Consider the following 22,493-nt stretch of genomic DNA (forward strand, 5'->3'; position numbering starts at 1 on the left):
AAGAAAATAACCAACTAACAATTACCTCATAATTGTTTTTATTATAAATATATATAATAACTAATTTATCATATTATATTTATAACCTATAGTTTTAATATCACATCATATGTAATATTTAAGCCATAGTTCTTTTCTCCTTTATTTAATATAAATCATATTTATATTAATTCCTCCAATTAATATATCTAATATATCAAATCAATTATATCACATATAATTGAACCAATTTAATTATATCATATATAATCAAATTCCCTCTTATTAATTTGAACACTTCAAACTAACCCAAAAACCGATTCTCAACTTGAATTCATTGAGCTACCAAGGGGACCTTATGGACCTATAGCTTGAAGCTCCAACGGTACGTGAATAATTGACTAAACTCTTTAATCACGATATCCACCATCCGTTAACTGCCGGGTGCTCCACTAAAGACCGACAACTGCACTCTTCTCACTACAGATATATTTATATGTCCATTGGATATAACCAATCAACAGTACAATAACCCTTCACAAATGCTCGTAAGTACAATTGGGCCAATTTACCGTTTTGCCCCCGTAATTATATCTAACTCCTTAAGTACCACTGATTTCTCTAATGAACAATACATCATAGTTCTACTATGAGTGAACACTTCTCGGGCCATGAGAAAGTGTGTGGCGCCACATTGTTCAAGCCTCAAAATCAGCCCTTAAGGGAGCAATCGATCTACTTACCCCTGCTTCGGGGAAGGAGTGAATTTCGTCTTGTGTAGTTGAGTTCCCAGCTCCCCAATCAAACGAATCCCCAAAGTGGTAGGTTTGAGTTGGTAATCTGGCTACTCAGACCCATGCAAATCAAAGGACCGCCCTCATAGGCAGAAGTTCCCAACTCACTCAGGATTAGGATCCTGTTACCTATGGTCATCCTAGTGAAATAAAAGTCTCTGTCATAAACGATGTTATATAACGAGACTAAACATTTCGTGGTCTGGTCTTATATAAACTCCTTTGTATAGGATACCCTCGCTCGCATGTCTCCACAAGAATGATCAGGATCAGACCATCTATAGTACTTTACAACACTTGTAACAACTACAAGGCAGGCCGTATCCGTAGTGTTACGGATAGTGTTACTAGGATAAGGTTTTTCTCATTTATCCATATACTACAGACCATTTAGGTTACCACTTAAGGCAATTGTAAGTCTCCACATACATGCTTAAGTTACAACGATAACCAGGGATCTTAGTTTATTGGTTTGTAGTTAATGCAACTAAAATATCTCATATTTCATAGACAATAGTGAAGAAAATATCTCATATTATTACATCACAAATATTTGTTCATACATATGTTTACAAACTACAAGACCCTACGAGATTTATGAAATCAACCCCAACAATTCTAGCAACAATTTCAAATAACTTCTCTATTTGTTGAGTATTTGAATACTAAAGTAAAATATTGTCATAACTTTATATTCCCTTTTAAATGAATTTCTAAATTTATGGATGAGATAACTAGTTAGTCTTGCAAATTCTTAATTTGATAAACATAATCTACAATTAGTTTTATAATGGTTAGATGTACGAGAGAGAGAAAAAAAGGTTAAAAATAACCATATATAACAATGAAGTAGCTTAATAAAGAAATATTTTAGAATTTTTTTCCGTAAATGACTGATTAGATCACAAACCAAGTAAAAGATGGTTTTATGATTTTAATTCTCCTAGTTAAAAAAGTTTCAATTACATTTTGAACTTTTAAATTTGTTTCTAATCTTCGAGTTAATATCACAATTTAAATATTAATGTAATGTGCAGTGAATTTTTACATTGCGTAACACATGTAACTAATAAGTTAGTTGGTAAAAACTAACATGAACATAGTTAAAAAATAATAACTATATACATATTTTTTTTTGAGATCGAAGATTCAAATTGCTATTCTTTTACCTTTATCGTAAGCAGTTAAATCAATTTCAAATGACCTAAATTTGTAACTTAACCCAAACAAATAATGAAAACATGTTTTGGTGAGTGAAGAAGTTTTAGATTTTATTACTTTCTAACAAAAAAATTTGTTTAGTCACCACTTATACACACACAATCAAGTAAATACAAAGTTCAAGTACCTGATAAAATTATTATTTGAAAAAGAATAATTTTCTTTCTTAAAGTAAATGAATTAAATAAATATAATTTTGAAAATTTTAAACCATAGTTATAATTTAGAAGTTTTAACTAACAAAAAACCCTTTTTGTAACTATTTGTAATGTTATTTATTTATTTAATTAATTTTATTTTTGATAATTGACCTTGTTTTTCTAGGGTTTCTTACACTATTTTTCATATCTATGTTAGCATAGTAAATTTATACTATTAATCTCGTAGTTATACTTCCAATCACAATACCCACATGTTGTAACAAAAAAAAAACATTTTTCATATTTTCTAACAAAAGATTTGATTGAATACTAGCTAAATTTCAAATAAAAAACGAGTTCTTAAAAACTATGTATATATATATTTCTAGTTTTCAAAATTTAACATAGATTTTGAAAACATTGCTAAAATAATAGATACCAAAATAAATAAATCGAGAAATAGAACACTGCTTATAAACTTTAAAAAACAAAAAACAAAAACCAAATAGTTAGACACCATTTGATAACCATTTGGTTTTTTGTTTTTGTTTTTTAAAATTAAGCTTATAGACACTATTTACACCTCTAAATTTCTTCATTTATTATCTACTTTTTACCAATTGTTTAAGAAACCAAGCAAAATTTTGAAAAAAAAAAGTAGCTTTTAAAAACTTGTAAATCATTATGAAAAATTGTAAAAAATGACCCAAAAAGTAAAAACTTTTCTATGACTTACCTCTTTCTAAACTTTTGTTTGCTATTAACATTTTTGACATGTGAAATATCACTTTTACCCTCAATATTAAATACTTCACTTTCTCCCCTATTTCCTACATCTCTTTTGTTCTTCCCTTTCAACAACCAAAAAACGAAAATTCAATGTAATTTAAAAGTAAAGATACTTCAACATTTTGGTCAATTTATAAGCATAGTTGGAAAGAATATACGAGTAGTCATTTATCTAAAATGAAATTGTATCGATGAAGATATGACAAAAACAAAATTGTCGTACGTGTAGAAAATGTGCGTGATTGTTGACATCATGGTGCACGATTACTAACATCATGGTATGCAACCGTTGATGTCATTGTGTGCGACCGCTTACATAATGGTGTCCGTTCGCTAACATTATGATACACGATCCCTTTGCAATTTCGTTTTGCCATATCTCCGTCGATACAATTTCAATTTAGCTAAATAACTCCATTGATACAACTTCAATTTAGCTAAATAACTCCATCGATACAACTTCGATTTAGCTAAATAACACCATTGATATAACTTCAATTTAGCTAAATAACTCCATCAATAAAACTTCAATTTAGCTAAATGACCACTCGCTTTCGTACGTTTTTTCATGCTGTTTCCAATAATAGAGGAGAAATGGAAAGGAAATAAGCTTAATTTTAAAAAACAAAAAACTAAAAAGGAAAAGGCCCATTTGGTAACAATTTGGTCTTTTATTTTTGTTTTTGAAAATTAAGTCTATAGATACTATTTTCATCTCTAAATTTATTCCTTTGTTGTTTACTTCTTATCAATGGTTTAAAATACCAAGCCAAAATTTGAAAACTAAGGTCTCGTTTGGTAACCATTTTGTTTTTAAAAATTAAGCATATTTCATCCATATTTCTTACAATAATTTGCATCTTTCTTAAATACAATAGTTGAATTCTTAGCCAAATTTTAAAAAACAAATACAACTTTTAGAAAACTATTTTTTCCCTCAAATTTGGCTTGATTTTTTTAAACCATTGGTACAAAGTATATAACAAAGGCAGAAAATTGGAGGTGAAAGTAGTGTCTATAGGCTTAATTTAAAAAAATAAAAAATAAAAAACAAAATGATTGTCAAACGGACTATAAAAAGTAGCTTTTAAAAACTTGTTTTTATTTTTGGAATTTGACTAAAAATTCAATTCATAAAACTTAATAAATATACGAATTATTATAAAAAAAATGGAGGAAATATACGTGATTTTTAAAAACAAAAACACAAAATTATTACCAAATAAAACCAAAACAACTAGCAAACGGGTCCTTAGTTTTTTCTTCAATTAGAACAAGGGTGGGTGAAATTCTAAACAAATTTGATTGATGAAAATAAAAGAAATTGATAAAGATCGGGGGTTTGAATTTTTGTTGTTTTTGGCTTAAAGTAAGAGGGCAAAATTTAAAATTTGCCAAATATAAGGAAAGGAAAAACAGTCTCACAAAGCTTGAATGCTACACAATGCTAACAAATGTAGTTAGAAACAAAAACCCATTAATTGTTAGTTCAATTTTGTTGCCTCATTCAAACCCCAACCTCTGCAAATTTTTCTTTCTTCTCCATTTCTCATTCTTCTCATATTTTTATCTTCTTCTTTATAAATCCACAGATTTCTTTATCCACAGCCATAGCTTTCAGCTTCCCACATACAAAAAATGGCTTTCAATATCACCATTTACAACGATGTTTTTGGTGCGGATAATGGGGATTTCCTCACCCTCTGTTTGAGTACTCCTCCAAAGATTAATTCCAATGGCATTTGGGATTTTGTTTTTGGGTCTTCTTCTAAACTCAGAACTTCTCCTCTTCCATTGTTGGAGCTTCAAATGCTGGTTATTTTCTCTGTCATTATCCTCCTCCATTTCTTCCTCCAGCTTTTTGGCCTCCCTGTTTTTGTCTCTCAAATGATTGTAAGTCTCTTCTTCTTTGAATCATTAATATGTGTATTGCTTTTGGGATTTGAGAAATATACTTTATTATAAGTACTAATTGATCTCTTATACAAAAATCCTAGCTAATTGGAATGATTGAGTTAGATACGGATTGTCTTAAGATCAAAACTTTCGAGACAAAGAACGAATTTCACTACACCAAGTGGCTAAACTCGAAAGAAAAAGCTGATTGGCCAAAATTCAATATTCAATTCATCATTCTTTGTCAAACAACCTAATGCAAGACTATTTAATAGGCTCTCAATGAAAATCCTAATGTTACATCTTATTTTATAGTAAAATGACAAAAATATCCCTACTTAATGTATCATAAAAAAGGTTAAAATTGGAAAATACTAAGATTTCATCAAAATTATTGACTCTAAGATAAATAATAACTTGATGCTTTGGAAGGTTCATATCACTACCTGTCTTGTATAGTGAAGCTATGTAAATAAGATTAATATTTGAGTCTACCTGTGAAACATGAATAGATAGGAAGAGATCTTTGAATGTATTGTGAGGTAATAGTTTAAGCTAAGGTTTTGAATGTGATGATGGTGATGATTTAGCTTTTCTTTTCTTTGCTTCTTTTGTTGGTGCTTTGTTACAGGCTGGGTTGATACTTGGATCATCATGGAGGGGAAGTTTTAGGTCATTTGATAAATTCAAAGATAGTATATTTTCCATTGCATCTCAAGATATAGTGGGTTTGCTGGCAGGGTTTGGTTACACACTTTTTGTGTTTCTCATTGGAGTTAGGATGGATTTAAGTGTGGTTAAGAGATCAGGAAGACAACCTTTGATAGGTGGTGTTTTATCAATAGTTATTCCTGTAATACTTGGGTCATTGGCAGCATTTGGTTTCTCAAGAATTGGGAAAAAACATGAAATAGCTAACATGGAGTTTGTGGCAGCAAACCAATCATACACTTCATTTGCTGTTGTGGTTTGCCTGCTTGACCATCTCAAAATTCTGAATTCTGATGTTGGTCGTTTGGTACTTTCCACTACAATAGTAGCTGATTTGGTTGGTCTGAGTTTCTCCTTCATAGTTACTGTTGTTGAAAATTTTCAAAGCCAGGCTGCTTTGAATGCTTTGATGACTCTTGCTTTGGCAATTGCGTCGATGGTTATTGTCGTGTTCATCTTTCGCCCTGCGATGCTCTGGATCGTTAGGTCCACGCCAAATGGAAGGCCTGTTCCAGATGGATACATATGCATCATCATTCTATTGGTACTTGTATCTAGTGTGACTTCAAACATTATGGGACGAACCGTTTACACCGGGCCATTTATCTTGGGTTTGGCTGTGCCTGAAGGACCACCATTAGGAACCAGTCTAGTGAATAAACTTGACGGCATTATTACTTCACTTTTTGTTCCACTCTTTGTCACTATTTCTATGATGAAGGTTGATCTTTCATTCCTTCCCTACGATGGAGCATTTTTGACTCATTCTACTATTGTGATCTTAATAACCTCTATTGGAAAAATGGCCGTCTCTATTGGTACTTCTCTATATTTCAAGATGTCTTCTCATGATGCCTTGGCGTTTGGCCTCATAATGTGCAGCAAAGGCATTGTAGAGCTTGCTGCTTGCTCTTACTTTTATGACAGCAATGTAAGGCTTTATATAATATTAGACTTCTTTTTTTTCTTATGTACTTGACAGTAAAATAAAAAGTAACTTTTGGTCTGTTTGGTGTGAAATTTGCAGTTCCTAAGTGAGCAGACTTTTGCAGTGTTGACTGTTGATATTTTGATTTTCTCGATACTGATGCCGATGCTCGTGAAATGTTATTATGATCCTTCAAGAAAATATACTAACTATCAGAAAAAGAACATTCTCAATTTGAAGCCTGATGCTGAGTTGAGCATATTAGGATGCATTCATACACAGGATGATGTTCCTGTCTTGCTTAACCTTCTCAATGTGTCATGTCCGACCGAGGAGTCTCCTGTCTCTCTATATGCTCTTCACCTCGTAGAATTGGTTGGTCGAGCCACCCCGGTTTTCATTACACATGAGCTTCATGACCAAAAAAGTTCATCCGAAGTGATGGTCTCTGATAGTATAGTTCAAATGCTTCGCAAGTACGAAAGGAGCAACGAAGGTGTTGTATCGGTTGAGGTATTCACCGCAATCGCTCCAATGAAACTAATGCATGACGACATATGCACCGTAGCGGTTAACAAACTCACTTCCCTTATAATCCTTCCATTTCATCGAAGATGGACAAGGGAAGGATTCGTGGAATCAGAGGATAACACGATAAGGGCGTTAAATTGCCAAGTCCTTGAGCGAGCACCGTGCTCGGTGGGAATCCTCATTGACCGTGGCCATCTTTCAAGCTATCGTCTGTTTGGTGGTTCATGTACATCGTTATTACAGGTTGCAATGATTTTCCTTGGTGGTAAAGACGATAGGGAAGCATTTTCATTAGCTAGACGCATGGTTAAAGAGCTGAGCACTTCTCAACTCACAGTGATACGCCTACTCGCAGAAGATGAGAGCATTAGCCATTGGGAGACAGTTCTTGACACGGAGCTGCTGAACGACGTGAAGCATAGTTTTGTGGGGGGCGAACCGTTTAGGTACGTGGAAAAGAGAGCGGATGAGGGGTCAGAGACAGCAGCAATAGTAAGATCCATTGGTGATGAATATGATCTCATAGTAGTTGGAAGAAGAGATGGAGTTGATTCTCCACAGACTTCAGGTTTGATGGAATGGAATGAGTTTCCTGAACTTGGAATCATTGGGGACATGCTTGCTTCTGCTGATTCACATTTTAAAGCCTCCACCTTGGTGGTTCAACAACAGCAACAATGGTCATTTTACAGGCAATGATCAATCTTTTTATCCATTTTTAGTTTTCTTTGGTATGTTTTATAACCGATTCTGGGCTGCACCCACCTTTTTGCAGCACACTCCAATCACAAAGTAGGAAAATTTAAAAGTATTTTAGAAAAAAAGAAAGAAAGAATTTGTCACGTGACAAACTGTAGTTGGACAACTGGAGTTGTAAAAAGATGGGTGTAGTCAAGAATGTACTCAAGATTTTTTTTTTTTTTTTTTTTTTTTTTTTTTTCATATTTTAATGTATCATAGTTTTAGGCCATATTGTTGATTGGAATACACCTTTTTGAAGTTGTTATTTTCAAGACGGGTCTTCAATATTGTGCTCGCTATTGGTTACTATTTGCCTCTAGCTATTTCTTGAAAAGGGTGAAACAAGTATATGTATGTGGATATAAATTCATTTTCATTTTTTTGACCCATGTAATCAATATTTTCATAGACGAGTTATTTTTTTTATAGAACCTTTTGTGTTAATATATTTCTATGAAAAGATTTAACATGTTTGCTAATTAATTTTTAATATCTTACTGATCTTCAAAGATTTTTTTCATGCATTATGTTATATCGAGAAAAAATCTATTCCAATTTTAAATGATATGCCCCAAAAAACATTACTTTGTCAATCTATGGCTTCATGACAAAATCAAGATTTATTTTTTTTCTTAAATTATAAGGAAAGAAATTGAAGGGATTTTAAGTGTGAATAGAAAAAATAAAAGAACAAAAAAAAAAAAACTCATAAAGGACCCTGAATTATCTCATCTCATTAAGCCTCCAATGGAAGATTTTGAAGCTTTCATGGTGAAAATGCTCATCTTTACAATAGTTATTTACTATATAAATCCATACTCTTATATTATGTATTAAATATATATGTCTTTTCTTGAATCAATAGGAAAAATTTGTTAAGAAGGCCCCTCAAGAATTCTAAATTTGAAATTTAGTCCAAAATTTTGTTCATTAACTAATCCATATGATAATATGGATCTCTCCTCTCAAGGAATCCAAGTGTCCCCAGAGTTCCTTCCTCTTTTTCCTTTTGTTTTTGTTTTTTTGTTTTGCTAATGTTTTTGTTGACAATGTGATCCGTTGGAGTTCCTGTTTCTCTCAGCTAGTTTATTTTTCATTTCTTCAATTTTGTTGCATGCACAATAGGTAGTTTATTTACTTTGAAATAATTTGTCATGATGCTAACATTTGTCTTAGGTGCAAGGAAGAAACAAGATTAGCATCAGGGTGGTAAGGACCATGTCCACTTTGATGCTTATTTAATGTCGAAATTTTAAGAACTACAAGGTCGGTCTTAACCTTCTCTATTTAAAATTTAACTAGACATTAATTCAAAAAAATTTAGTATAATTAAAAATTAAGGACTCCGTGAGTATCCAGTCGACCTTTTCTTTGATCAATTCATCCCTTTCAATATTGTAAAGTAATACTCCCTTGAAGTTTTTTTTTTGCTCTCCTTCAATTATTCCTATTTTTGTGGGGGTTGGAAACTTCACAACTTGATAGTAAGTTGATGCTATCGCTTCTAGTTTGTGTTAAGTAGACCTTCCTAGTATGACGTTGTAAGTGGTTGAACAATTTACTATTAGGAAGCTTATTACTTTATTAACAATATTTTCTCCCTCTTCAAATGTGAATAGGAGATCCACGAGTCCTTCAAGGATTACCTTTTCTCCTCTAAACCCAATCAGTGGTGTTGAAATACTCCTTAGTTGCTCCCTTTCCAATCCCATTTAGTCGAATGTTGCTAGAGTTAAGACATCGGTCGAGCTTCCTGTTGGGGTTGATGTCCTAAAGTCTCATGTCCTGTAGTTTGTAAAGTTTGTACGAATGCTTGTGATGTATAATATATGATATTTACTTCACTTCTTGATTTTGCTCATCTGAATGTTTTATTTGCTTTACCACAAACCAATAAACTAAAATCCCTGGTTGTCTTTATGTAACTTAAGCATGTATGTGGTGACATACAAGTGGATCATGTCTTAAGTGATAACCGAAATGGTCTATAGTATATGGATATAAGAGGGAAACCTTATCCTGGTAACGCTACGGATGCAACCCACTTTGTGGAATAGATACAAGTGTTGTGACTTGTCATAAATAGTCTGATCCTGATCATTCGCGTAGGGGACATGTGAGTGGGGGTGTCCTATACAAAGAGTTTGTATAAGACCTGACCACAAAGTGTTAATGTCTCGTTATATAACACCGTTCATGACAGAGATTTCACTTCACTAGAATGACCATAGGTAACATGACCTCAATCCTGAGTGGGTTAGGAACTCCTGCCATTGAGGGCGGTCCTTTGATTTGCATGGGTGCAAGTGGCCAGGTCGTCGACTCAAACCTACCACTTTGGGGATTCGTCTGATTTAGGAGTTGGGAACTCAGCTATACAAGATGGAATTCACTTCTTTCTCGAAGTAGGGGCAAGTAGATAAATAGCTCCCTTAAGGGCTGATTCTAGGGCTTGAACAATATGACACCACACACCTTCTCATGGCCCGAGAGGTGTTCACACATAGTTGGACTATGTTGTATTGTTCATTAGAGGGATCAGTGGTACTTAAGAAGTGAGATGTAACTACAGGGGCAAAACGGTAAATTGGCCTAGCTGTACTTACGAGCATCTGTGAAGGGTTATCGTACTAATGATTGGTTATATCCGATGGACACAGAAATATATCTGTGGTAAGAAGAGTTCAGCTGTCGATCTTTAGTGGAATGCCTGGCAGTTAACGGATGATGGATCTCATGGCTAAAGAGTTTAGTCAGCTATTCACGTACTGTTGGAGCTTCGAGCTATAGGTTCATAAGGTCCCCTTGGTAGCTTGGATAAAGGTTGAGAACCAGTTTTTGGGTCAGTTTGAAATGTTCAAATTGACAAGAGGGAGTTCGATTATATATGATATAATAGAACTAGTTAATTATATATGATATGATTGACTAAATATATGAGATACATTATTTTGGAGAAAATTAGATACAAAAATGATTTATATCAAGTAGAGGAGAAAACACTATAGTTGATATATGTGATGGAACACGAGACATACGCAGCGAAATTAGGACCTAATTACACTCTAATTGCTTTTAATTTAAAGGAAAAGATGCATGCAATTGAAGGAAAAACAGTAATTAAACTTACCTTTGTAGCTCCCGAAAACCGCTCTTCCTCGCTGAATCTCGACCCGAACATGAACAAACCACCACTAGAGTTGACCTACTATCCTCTGGACTCAGAATCGGATTGTGGAACCCGGTGGATGAAGAAAACCGAGAGAGAGAAAGAGATGGGAAAAAGAAGATGAAATTTTGGTTTTGGGTTTTCCTTTTTACAGCCCAATTTTGAAAAACTAAATTTGACAAAATTGACAAAAGTCTTTAAACCAAATTGAAAAGCCATTTTATAGAAAAACCATGCAACATTTGCTTGAAACAAATCCATAAAAATCCAACATCTATAATCTACTATCTTAGTGGGCTTAATGTCTCCACTATAAACCAACACCTAGTCCACTATTTTGTTAGTAAAATTATCCAACAAAAGTTTGGATTTTCCCACTAACTTTAGTCAAAGGGCAAAATAGTCATTTGGTCAAAGTCAAACTTTGACTAGAAAGTCAACATTTTGACTTTTTATGATTTTTTTCGTGTTGACTAATTTTGACCTCTCGAGCATGAATCCGCATTCATTTTCTCAAAATTCAATCACATTTGAATATAAGGTCGGTCAAAGTTTGACTTTTCAAAGTCAAAAGTCAACTATTTGACTTTTTACATCTTTGACCATTTCTATTATTTCCGAGCTTCCGAATATGAACGTATTCATATTATTGATATTTAAATGACATTTAAATATTAAAGTTATATCTCTAAACTGAAAAATCCGACCATTATATCACATATACTTGTCGGTTTCTCTCTCTTCACCTAATTCGAACAATTCAAATTATTCTATCATACTGTTATAAGTTTATTCCATATGAGCTAGTAGAGGAACCTAATGGACCTATAGATCATGGGCTCCAACAATACGAGATTAGCTAGCTGAACTCTTTAGATGGAGCTAATCAACATTCGTTAACTAATGGGTCATTCCACTATAGTCCCATAGTTGCACTCCCTTCACTATAGATATATTTGTGTCCATTTGATATAACCATGATTAGTATGCTAATCCTTCACAGGTTGTTCGTAATCTCGGCTGGGTCATAAATACCGTTTTACTCCCAAGACTACATCTTGTTTCTTAAGTTCCATTGATCCTCTAATGAACAATTGGTTTAAGGTCCAACCTATAAACCGAACCCCTCTAGGGCCAAGGAGAGGGTGGGGCCCCTTGTTCAAGACCTGGATTCAGTACTAAAGGGAACAACCTATCTACTATCCCTATAATGGATAGGAATGAATTCCATCTTGCACCCTATATTCTCAGCTATCCACCTGATCTTATCCCTGAAATTGGAGGCTTATTGGGCCAGCGATGATGAGCTGCCCTCATATATGCAGATCTAAGGATAATTCCGAGTGAACAGGAGTTTATAGTTAGCTCAGGATTAAGATTAAGTTACCTAGGTCATCAATTAACGAAATAGTCAGTTTTATACAATAAACGACATTTAGAAACGTAAAAAGTGACTATTTCATGGTTCAGTCTTATGAAAACTCATTGCATAGGATGCCCCCACTCACATATCTCTATATGAATGATTTAGGATCACATCGTTTGTACTAACTACAAAGTGGGCCGTATCCATAGTGTCCCCAGAATAAGGCGCCCAACCTTATTCATATACTATAGACCATTTTGGCTATATATTTGAACTTGATCCACATTTATGTCACTACATAAAGTTTAAACTACATTAAATAGCCTCAGGACCTTAGTTTATTGGATTCAAGATTACAATTTCAATAACAACTTTATCGAAAAACAAAACATAATATATTTATTAATTTACAAACTACGAGTTTTAGGACATAAAATCCAACAATATGATATTAAACTATAAGTTAAGAATATAATATGATTATATTCATTATTTTATTAATTGGGCGGTTGTGAGATAATTAGCAGAAGTTTTCTCCAAATTCGTGCAAAAGTGGGAAGTTGAATTCAGTTTTAGTGACTTAAGAATAAAATGAAAATAGTTTTCATTTTTGCAAGAGACACGAAAAAGACACGCTAGATCGCTCACGATGTGAAAGCCTTGTATCGCTTAGTTGTTGAGAGCTTATACAATAGCCCCATCTACTAAACGATTGAACACCCGCGCTTTCTAAACGATCACTCGTGATTTCTTAAACGATCGCTTACCTTTGCTAGACGATCACTTAGCGCCTGAGTGTATCTAAATAATTGCTTACCTTTTGATAGACGATCACTTAGCAATTACTACACGATCGTGTACCCCGACCTAAATGATTAAGCACCCGACTATACGATTATCTTCCCCTTTCTCCCATTTTCTTGATCGTAGTACACAATTTCTTTTCCTCCTCCCCTTTACCAATTCCATCAAAGTCCACCCTTTGGATTCTCACTCCGAGAATACCGAGGGCTTCGAGTGGTGGTGTCGTCCACGTTGCCTTTTGTTCGTGCGCTGCTGTTCGTGTAGACAACCGTGGTGGTGCTAGGCGATTGCTTGCTGGATGAGAAAGAGCGAGAGGAGTTTGTTCACGGTTGGATCGAGTTCTTGTGAAGAAAGTCTTCAACTGGTATGTTCTCTCGGTCTTTTGTATTTATCTTTTAAAGCATGCCAGCAATTAGTGTTTTCAATGCATATCTGTATGTTAGAATGTATGTGTGAAAATTCGGTCACAATGAAATTGGAAAGATCCACTTCTGCTCATAGGTACTATTGTATAAGAATTCCTTCACTTCCACCATCCACTGAGTGAACTTTTAAATTTGTGATTTTTAACACTATCACCAAGGCATCATTATGTGGTTGGTGAAGATTCTTTGCCTCGACCTCGGCGAAAGTGATTTATGGGTTCGAGACCAATACGTGCATGGAAAACATCTCGTATCTTTTTGGCTCTTGCCTAGCTTCTCAACCCCTCCCCCTCCCCTGTTTATCGTTCTTATTTCTCGTGTCGGTACTGTTGGGAATGAGACCAAAGTCTCATATTGGTTAGATAAGGGGAGGATCATGGGTATATAAGTGAGGATAATTATCTCCATTGTTATGAGGCCTTTTAGGGTGAAACCAAAAGCAAAACTATGATGATTTATGCTCAAAGTGGACAATATCATACCACTGTGGAGATAGTTGGAGGGTCATTGTCCCTATCAGGTACCATATCTCGTCTCCCTTTTGGTAGATCTTCTCTACCCTGCCTTGGCTCCTCCTCGTTCTTTCTTCTCCTTTGGCCTTTTCCGATGTATTCCTTTAAGAATCCATTCCTGATCAAATGCCTCTATTTCATCTTTTAACTAAATGCAATCTCGAGTTGAATGTTTGTAGTCACCATAGAATAAATAATATTTCTCATTGTCTCTTCAGTGCGGGCTAGTTCTCATCTTTTCTGGCTCCCTCATTAGATTCATGTTCTTGATTTCTAAGAGGATTTCTACTGATGGCATTGTTGTCAGAGTATATTGTTCAAATTTGTTTGTAGGTTTAGCCCTGTACGTCTCTTGAAATTTTGACCTTGATCTCTTAGAACATTGAGGTGATCTTTCTGAAGGAATCGAATTTCCGATGCGGAAGTGATTAATCGCCTTTGTGTCATGAATTTATTTTTGGAATGAATTAAATCAGAGAAACCACAGAATACAGAGAGGGTAAACATGAATCTAAGCATGCTTTATAATTAACATAGAGGAAAGGGAAGATTAACAAATACCATTGAAGAAAAACTTTTCACGTAATCCTCTTTCGGTGATCATGAACAAAGAACTTTTGCTCCCCACGAACAGTTCTCCCACGAACACAACAAGAACACAGAAACTCTTGGACACCACCACAAGTGACTTCCTCACTATTCTCAAGGTGAGAATCAAGAAGGAGTTGTGGGCTATTCTTGTTAATTTTGATGAGGGAGGAGAAATTTTGAGAGAATTTTCACAGAGAGGAAGAAGACCTTACAGAGAGAATTCCAAATCCTTTGAATTTCACGTATTGAATCAATCTACCTACTCCTCTATGATGTTCTTGTATATGAAAGATATGAGGGGATTTATTTTCATAGCTCTATCACATAAATGGAGTTATTTTACATTTAATTATATTAAGTAATATAATTAAATAAAACTTTATATTATATCCCATATAATATAACCTAACTTTATATTTTCTCATATAATTTATAGTTTTAATATAAATCATATTCATATTAATTTTAACCTATAGTTTTATATGAATCTCATTCATATAATTAATTAATAATTGAATCATATTCAAATATTTATCTCTCTCATTAAACTTTATATTATAATGTATCCATATACATTATATTAATTGCATCTCATACAATTAATTTCTTTTAACTAATTTGAATAATTAAAATTAATCCAAAATCAATTGATTCTCATTAAACCCTTATGGAGCTAGTAATGAGACCTTATAGACCTACATATTAGATTAATTAATTAAACTCTTTAATTAAATTAATCAACATTCATTAACTATTAGACACTTCATTAAAGACCGACAACTCCATTCTTTGTATTATAGATATATTTTAGTGTCCATTGGATATAACTAATCAATAATAAGTTGACCCTTCACAAATTATTTGTAACTACAGTTGGGTCAAAATTTTGGTTTATCCCTGTAGTTCTATCTAACTTCTTAAATATCACCGATTCCTCAAATGAACAATTAGTCATAGTTCAATTATAACTAGACCCATCTCTAACTAGTGAAAGGGTGAGATGCCTCATTGTTCAAGACCTGGAATCAGCCCTTTAGGGAATAATTCATCTACTTACCCTAACAACGGGAAGGAGTGAATTCTATCTTGTGTAGATGTGTTCCCAACTCCTCACTTAGACGAATCCCCAAAATGGTAGACATATTGAGTCGACAAATTTAGCCACTTTGACCCATAAAGATCAAAGGACTGCCCTTATAGGTAGGAGTTCTTAACTTATTCAGGATTATGGTCAAGTCATCTATGGTCATCCTAGTGAAATATAGGTCTCTTCAAGTAACGGTGTTATAAAGAAAAACTAATAATTTCATGGTTTGATCTTATACAAACTCTTTGTACAGGATATCCCCACTTACATTTCTCCACATGAACGACCAGGATCAGATCATTTGTAACACTTTACAACAATTGTAACAATTACAAAATGAATCGTATTCGTAGTGTTACCAGGTTAAGATACCCAACCTTATTCATATACTACAGACCATTCAGGTTATTACTTGAACATGATTCACTTGTATGTCTACCACATACTGTTCAAGTTACATAAAATAATCTTGGATCTTAGTTTATTGAATTGAATTAATGCACAAAATAAAATAACTTTTTATTTTATTAATAACAATTTGTTTATACAAGTTTACGAACTATGAGTATAAAGAGATTTAAGACACCAATCCCAACACTTTTAACCTCTTTTTCTCTCGGCCGGAACCTTGGCGATTTTCTTCATGGTTCGTCGCTTACTCCCTGTGATGTAAGGAGTTCTTCACTCATATATTTTTGTGCTCTAATGATGAGTTCCACATATGGTATTGCTTATCTTTTCCCTAAAGATCTTAAGAATTTCACATCTATGAGTCTGTTCAAGATTGCCATTAGGGTTATTCCATTTGTATAGCCTTCCACTTGCAATGCTTCATTGTTAAATTGAGCGATGTACTCTTGGAACGTCTCCCCAACTTTTTTTTTAATTGTCAATAGATGAGTTGTAGGTTTTCATTGATCTCTTCCTCCCAAAAATTGTGTATAATGTCTGTGCCAATTCTTTGAAAGAATCGATTGGCTTTCTATTGAGTTTTTTGAACCATTCCTTTGTAGACCCTATTAGCGTGAAAGAAAAGGCTTGACTTCTTATGTCATCCTACAACTTATGGAGCTTCATCTAGGATCAGTAGGTGTTAAGATGTTCTACATGGTATTTCTTCCTATTATATAATTTAATTGTCGTAGTTTGAATTTGGCGAGTAATTCAACACTCATGACTACATCAGTAAATGGTGGATCTATCTGTTCGATCAAAGCATCTAATCCAAGCTGTCATTATGCCTTCTGTGCATGTTGCCTCGGATAGTCCCAACTCATTCTGGATTCTAAGCAAATCTGCTACTCAAAGTGCTTGTTTAGCCTCGACACTATGACTTTTTTTCATCACTCTTTTTTTGATTTCCCTTCGTAACTCAGTTTCCTGTTGAGTTCTTATCTTCATTATCCCTTGGGCATTGCTTCAACCTTTGCCTTGGCCTCGACTCGATAAGATTTTCAGAACTATCGATCTTATCCTTCTATTTTAGCTTTCGCTTGTATCCTTGTTGCTTGAGAATTCTGCTTCATTATCTTCTTTTTGTTTTGCTTCCTTTTGTAGCTTAGTATTTAGTGGATCTCCAAGCCCTTTAACTTGACCTGTCTCCAAATTTAGTATTCCATTTGATTTTGAAGTAAGGGGATTTGATTTTCTCGTCTATTCAACCATTGGGGCTTTTCCTTTTGCAGGGGATCGAAGATCTTTCGCTTGTTTCTTCTACTCTCCGATTGTAAGTTGATCCTTTGGTTTTAAGAATTTCAGTAATCACAACACGTTATGGTCTATCCCTTTCATCCTTTGCTCCAATGCATCAACCTTTTCCTGGGTCTGAGGCCGAGGGGATTGCATTTCCCTTGTCCTCTTTGGATGGTGGTCCTAATTAGAATTTTCCTTGCTGCAACTTCTTTGTGGCCTTTGACTCATTCTTCTAACTTTCGTAGGGTTTCTTTCACAAGTTTTTTTCGCTCCATACAGACGACATCAACTGTTGATGTCAAAATTTGTCCTAGGCAAGGACAATAAATTTATTTGTTTTAAGGAAAGCGAAAGACTTGTAAGGAAGAAACAATATCAACACCAGGATGGCAAGGGCCACGTCCCCTCCGATGCTTAAGTCAGAAACGAATAAAAAGAAGAAGTATGTAACCCAATTACTCAGAACTTATTTGCTCTAGGTTCTTCTGGCCTATTTATAGTTTAGTTTGATCTAATCCTTTTATGATTATGTTTCTGAGTCTATCTAAGGTTGTTTTTAAGGCTTGTTGGACCGATGGGCATGAAAGGAATCTCCCTTAGCCGAATTGCTAGGGCTCCGAGGCCATGCTTGGAATGAGTTTCGGCCCATTCTAACTCTTTTATTTGGTTCTCCCATTGGGTCTTTTACCATGCACTGAGCTTTATTTCCTTTCTTTGGTCATTTTGCTATCAACCTTGCTTTTTTTGGATGATTTTGTCCTTTGGTCCAAAATTACCTATAATAATTTGCAACTTGTAGAGATGTATATGGGGTGGGACGGGGGCGGGGATAACTTCCCAGTCCTTATGCCTGCTCCAACTACATTTTTCATCTCCACAAAATTCTTTATTTTATTTTGCCCAAATCAAATTGAAGAATTCGAGGGAATTGAGTTTCTCATGGAAAAAATTCTATTTTATTTTTTAAACAAATCAATTAATTTAAATAACTATTATTGAAAAATTTTAGTTAAATAGTTAAGTTTCTCACTATTTCTTTTATAAGATTAATTCTACATGGACAATTTAAATATAAAGACAAATTACTTAAATTTTCTAATAGAAGAAAATAATTACCTATCAAATTATTCATATATATAATCTAAATTTAAATGTTCAATTCAAACATATTTATTATCTTGACCATTAATCAATAAAACATGAAATTTAACTATAATATTTATATGATAATAACAATAATAATAATAATTGTAATAAATTTAAAAAGAGGCAAATGAGGCAGGCAAGGAACATTTCCCATCCCCTTTTAGCTTGTGAGAATTTCTTCCCACTCTCTCTCCCATTTAATTTCTTCCTAAATGGAAAATTCCCATCCTAATAGGGGCGAGTCTCGTGAGAGAAATAAACATTTCTAATAAATTCTTAAATTGTACCAAGTTTGGTAGTGTTACATAGTTTATATAGAAAACATAATTTTTCGTGAGTATTATTATCTAATCATGAGATAATACACACAATGTGATGTATGTATTAAATGAATAGAGTCGATGATATTTACTATTAAACATAAAATTGAAAATTTAAGAGTTCATTAAAAAAGTTTTTTAAGTATGGAAACTACATGCGATACAATTCAGAAAATTTAGGTTTGATAAGATAATTATTCAGTTTCTTAGTTTTTGAAAAGTAAGCTTATAAACACTATTTTTATCTATAAATTTTTGCATAGTTATCATATAAGCTATAAAAATATTTTCAAATTTCAAATCAAAATTTAAAAATTATATATTTATTTTTTAAAAACATGCTATTGTTTTTTGAAATTAAATTTGATTAAGAACTCAAATATTTCTTCTAAATTAGGATATTTCCAGAAACGTGAAAGACATAATAAGTAAATTAAATTGTGAGTAAAGAAGTATAAATTTTAAAAAAGAAAAAAAAAATTATCAAATACATATTTCGTTATTTCATTTTCTAATTTTCTGTTGACTAAAATTTCTCGAGGAAAAAAGAAGACGTAGCACTAACATGGTAATCCATGTGCCAAACATGTGCAAATCTCTGACCAACAACTATGCATACCTTTTTATTTTTATTTTTTATTTTTTCATTTATTATTTTAGCTTCTTTTTATTATTTTTATTTTTTAAATAGAAACAAAAGAAAGCAAGAAAAAAAAAAGTGTAAAAGAAACAAACTATTGAGTGAAGTTATTCATTATTTAGGTAAATTTCCACCCTAATATACCTATAACTATAGTTCAAACTCCAGATAAAACAAAAAGAAAGAGGAAACTTTTCCATTCTAGCTTTTGAATAATTTGTTTCAATCATATATATATATATAGTTGTTATATTATTTATCGAGTTATAGGTAGGTTAAAGATCCACAAATATATTTTGATGATGATTTTTTAAAATGACCATAAAAGAAGCTCCATGATCCTTATTAGGTTTTATGGGCTTGGACACGGATCCATCAAAGTTGTTGACTCTCGCATCCTGTCCACTTTCGCTGTCATTATGAGCCCCTCATCGGCATGACCTTCATCTTGCTTCACATGGTATGGTCTTGCTTTTCGAGTTGACTTGCGTAAGAGATCCTCGAATCGGTGTGTTGTCGAGCTTACTATACTTCAATATCTAAGTTAGTACAACGAGTGTATAGTTCAATTAAGCACATAAGAAGTAAGCTCAAGACTCTCCTTGGAAGTCTTTGAGTGGGGCTGTTTATAGGACCTTCCTCCGATACTTACCTATGGTTATATGTAATGTCAGCAATGTCAGAGTTATTTCTAGTCTCGAGGTTGCATGTACTAGATTGAACTCAGCTCAGTTATTTTCTGATTGATATAATTTACTGACTCAATTGGTTAGGTCAACCCAAATCTCAAGGCACTAACTTTTTTTCTTTTGGGTCATATGTTATTCTATGCCTCCCTTCGATACGTTATAGGCTTGGCCTGTTAGTAGATTTTGGATCTGTTTTGAAAAATCTTCACCAACAAATTAGAGGATTTAAAAACAAATAAGAAAACTAAAACTTTTTGAAAAAATTGCAAAGTGGTTGGAACTAAAATATTTTTTTCAAACAACTGTTCACTTATGCTTTTCAAATTTGATTTCGAGAGCTACTTTGAATCACTTGTGAATGATAAAGTTATCATGAAATTAAAGTTGCTTTCAATTGACTTTGCACCAAAGAAAAAGAACAAGAAAAGAAAAACCATCAATTCTTACGGCTGAGAATATCAATATGGTATTGTGGGGATAATGGTAAATGGTAGAAGAAGTTTTTCACCAATCACAAATAATATGCTTTCTTGTTTAAAAGAAAATAATAAAATAATATATTTTTTGGCCCGTTATTTTAATAAATTGTCTTGGTGCCATCTTGATTAGGACTGATACCGAGATCAAAATAAAACTTATAACTTCTTTTTGTGACATATTTTACCATCTATGTTTGCTCCGTGATAATCTTGTATTTTTTACATTACAAAACATTACATAAGTTGGAGAAAAAAAATGAAAATATGTGGTTTCTAAAATACCAAAAATTAGAAAATTATTTTAAAGAACAAAATTGTTAAGAATGTTTTTAAATAATAGTAAAATGTTATTGTCTATCTATATCTATCATGATATAGATAGATTAGTCTATTGCAGTCTATATATAGATGTAAAATTTTACTATTTTGATTCTATCACAAATCTGTCATTTAATTACTTTCCATAAGAGAAAAAAGAATAATATGCATCATTTAATTAATTTCATCAACCCATCGCCTAGCGAATTGATTAAAACTTTTTAATTTTTTTTTATACTTTTATTAGGTTCATAATTATTACCGAAATAGTAAAAAGAAGTGTCTACACAGTCTATATCTTCAAGATAATTTCAATTTAATCAATGATCCTTTAAAATTTAAAATTTTATTGTTATTATTTTAAAATTTTACAATTCAGTCCGTTTAAAAATTATATTAAATTTTATTAAGGAAATGATCATGCTAAAATGAGTTGGATCTCAATATTTTGTTGATTAGTATGTCGAGTTTATTTCTCTGTACAATTAAGTTTTAAAATATCGATGTGATAGAAATGTCAAAATCTCAATTTTACCAAAATATCGATAAAAATATTAACATGATGTTGATGTCGATGAATATTTTTAAAAAAATTATAAAACCTAAAATAAAAAATATTTTAATTAGTAAATAAATATTTTATTTTATTTTTAACAAATTTAACATGTTTATTATTTATATTAACGATTTTGTAGTTTTTTTAATCTTTTATTCACGGTTTACGATATAATTAAAGTATCGATTCATCCCTCATGATGGTGAAATGTTGACAAAAATTTAATAGCATGAATACAAAATTCGGCAACATATCCATAATCCAAATATACTAATAAATAATAATTTGATGTCAGCATGAACATTTTGTTAAAAAAATCACCAAATTAAAAAGTATAAACGTAAGAATAGTGAAAGAATAAGGACCAAAATAAAAATTATCTAGAAGAACTAGAATTAAATGGAGTATGAGAGATTTTGAACTAGGATTTTTTTTATAGAATAAATGATATTATTATACAACAACAAGGAGGATCCCACAGCCAGGGCTCAAGGCATCAACGCAACAAAGCACAAGCAAAGAAAGAGCAACAAAAAGCAAACAAAGCCAAGAAGATAAAACCTTAACATAACCAAACATAAACGTAACATGCTAAAAAAAAAAAACCCCAAACACCAAAGAGAAAGCCAGAGAAGAGAGACCAAACCTCACAACTAGGGACAACAGCAAAAGGGAGAGCAACAATAAGTTCAAAAAGAAGAAAAACAACGGTAACATGCTAAATAAGACCAAGAAGATCAACCCGCCAGGAAGCAGCACGAGCACGAACCATAGAGACCATAAGGTAAAACAAAGCAAACATCGACCTCGGACCACCTCCATACGGTTGTCGATTACGTTCCTGCCAAATGTAGTAGATGGAAGCACACTAGAATACACGGAACAACTTACTACGCATCCCTTTATCCGACCCCACTCTAGCCACCCGATACGACGAACCCAACTGTCGCAACACATCAAACCACACAT

The 22,493-nt window shown here is 33.0% G+C and overlaps 1 protein-coding gene across 1 annotated transcript; it reads left to right on the forward strand.

Annotated features, from left to right (window-relative positions):
* Positions 1 to 4,561: 4,561 nt before the first annotated feature.
* LOC120068552 (cation/H(+) antiporter 4-like) lies at positions 4,562 to 7,688 on the forward strand. Its single transcript, XM_039020369.1, has 3 exons — positions 4,562 to 4,816; positions 5,451 to 6,461; positions 6,558 to 7,688. Exons 1-3 carry the CDS (start codon positions 4,562 to 4,564, stop codon positions 7,686 to 7,688), a joined length of 2,397 nt encoding a protein of 798 aa, XP_038876297.1.
* Positions 7,689 to 22,493: the final 14,805 nt, after the last annotated feature.

This window comes from Benincasa hispida, chromosome 12, assembly GCF_009727055.1.
Source record: "Benincasa hispida cultivar B227 chromosome 12, ASM972705v1, whole genome shotgun sequence".
Lineage (NCBI taxonomy): Eukaryota > Viridiplantae > Streptophyta > Magnoliopsida > Cucurbitales > Cucurbitaceae > Benincasa > Benincasa hispida.

What these genes read in the sequence shown, in the direction of transcription:
- LOC120068552 (XM_039020369.1), top strand. Translation starts at nt 4,562, where the DNA reads ATGGCTTTCAATATCACCATTTACAACGATGTTTTTGGTGCGGATAAT. An exon ending in TTTTTGTCTCTCAAATGATT is followed by an intron (nt 4,817 to 5,450) that starts GTAAGTCTCTTC and finishes GCTTTGTTACAG; the next exon opens with GCTGGGTTGATACTTGGATC. An exon ending in CTTACTTTTATGACAGCAAT is followed by an intron (nt 6,462 to 6,557) that starts GTAAGGCTTTAT and finishes TGAAATTTGCAG; the next exon opens with TTCCTAAGTGAGCAGACTTT.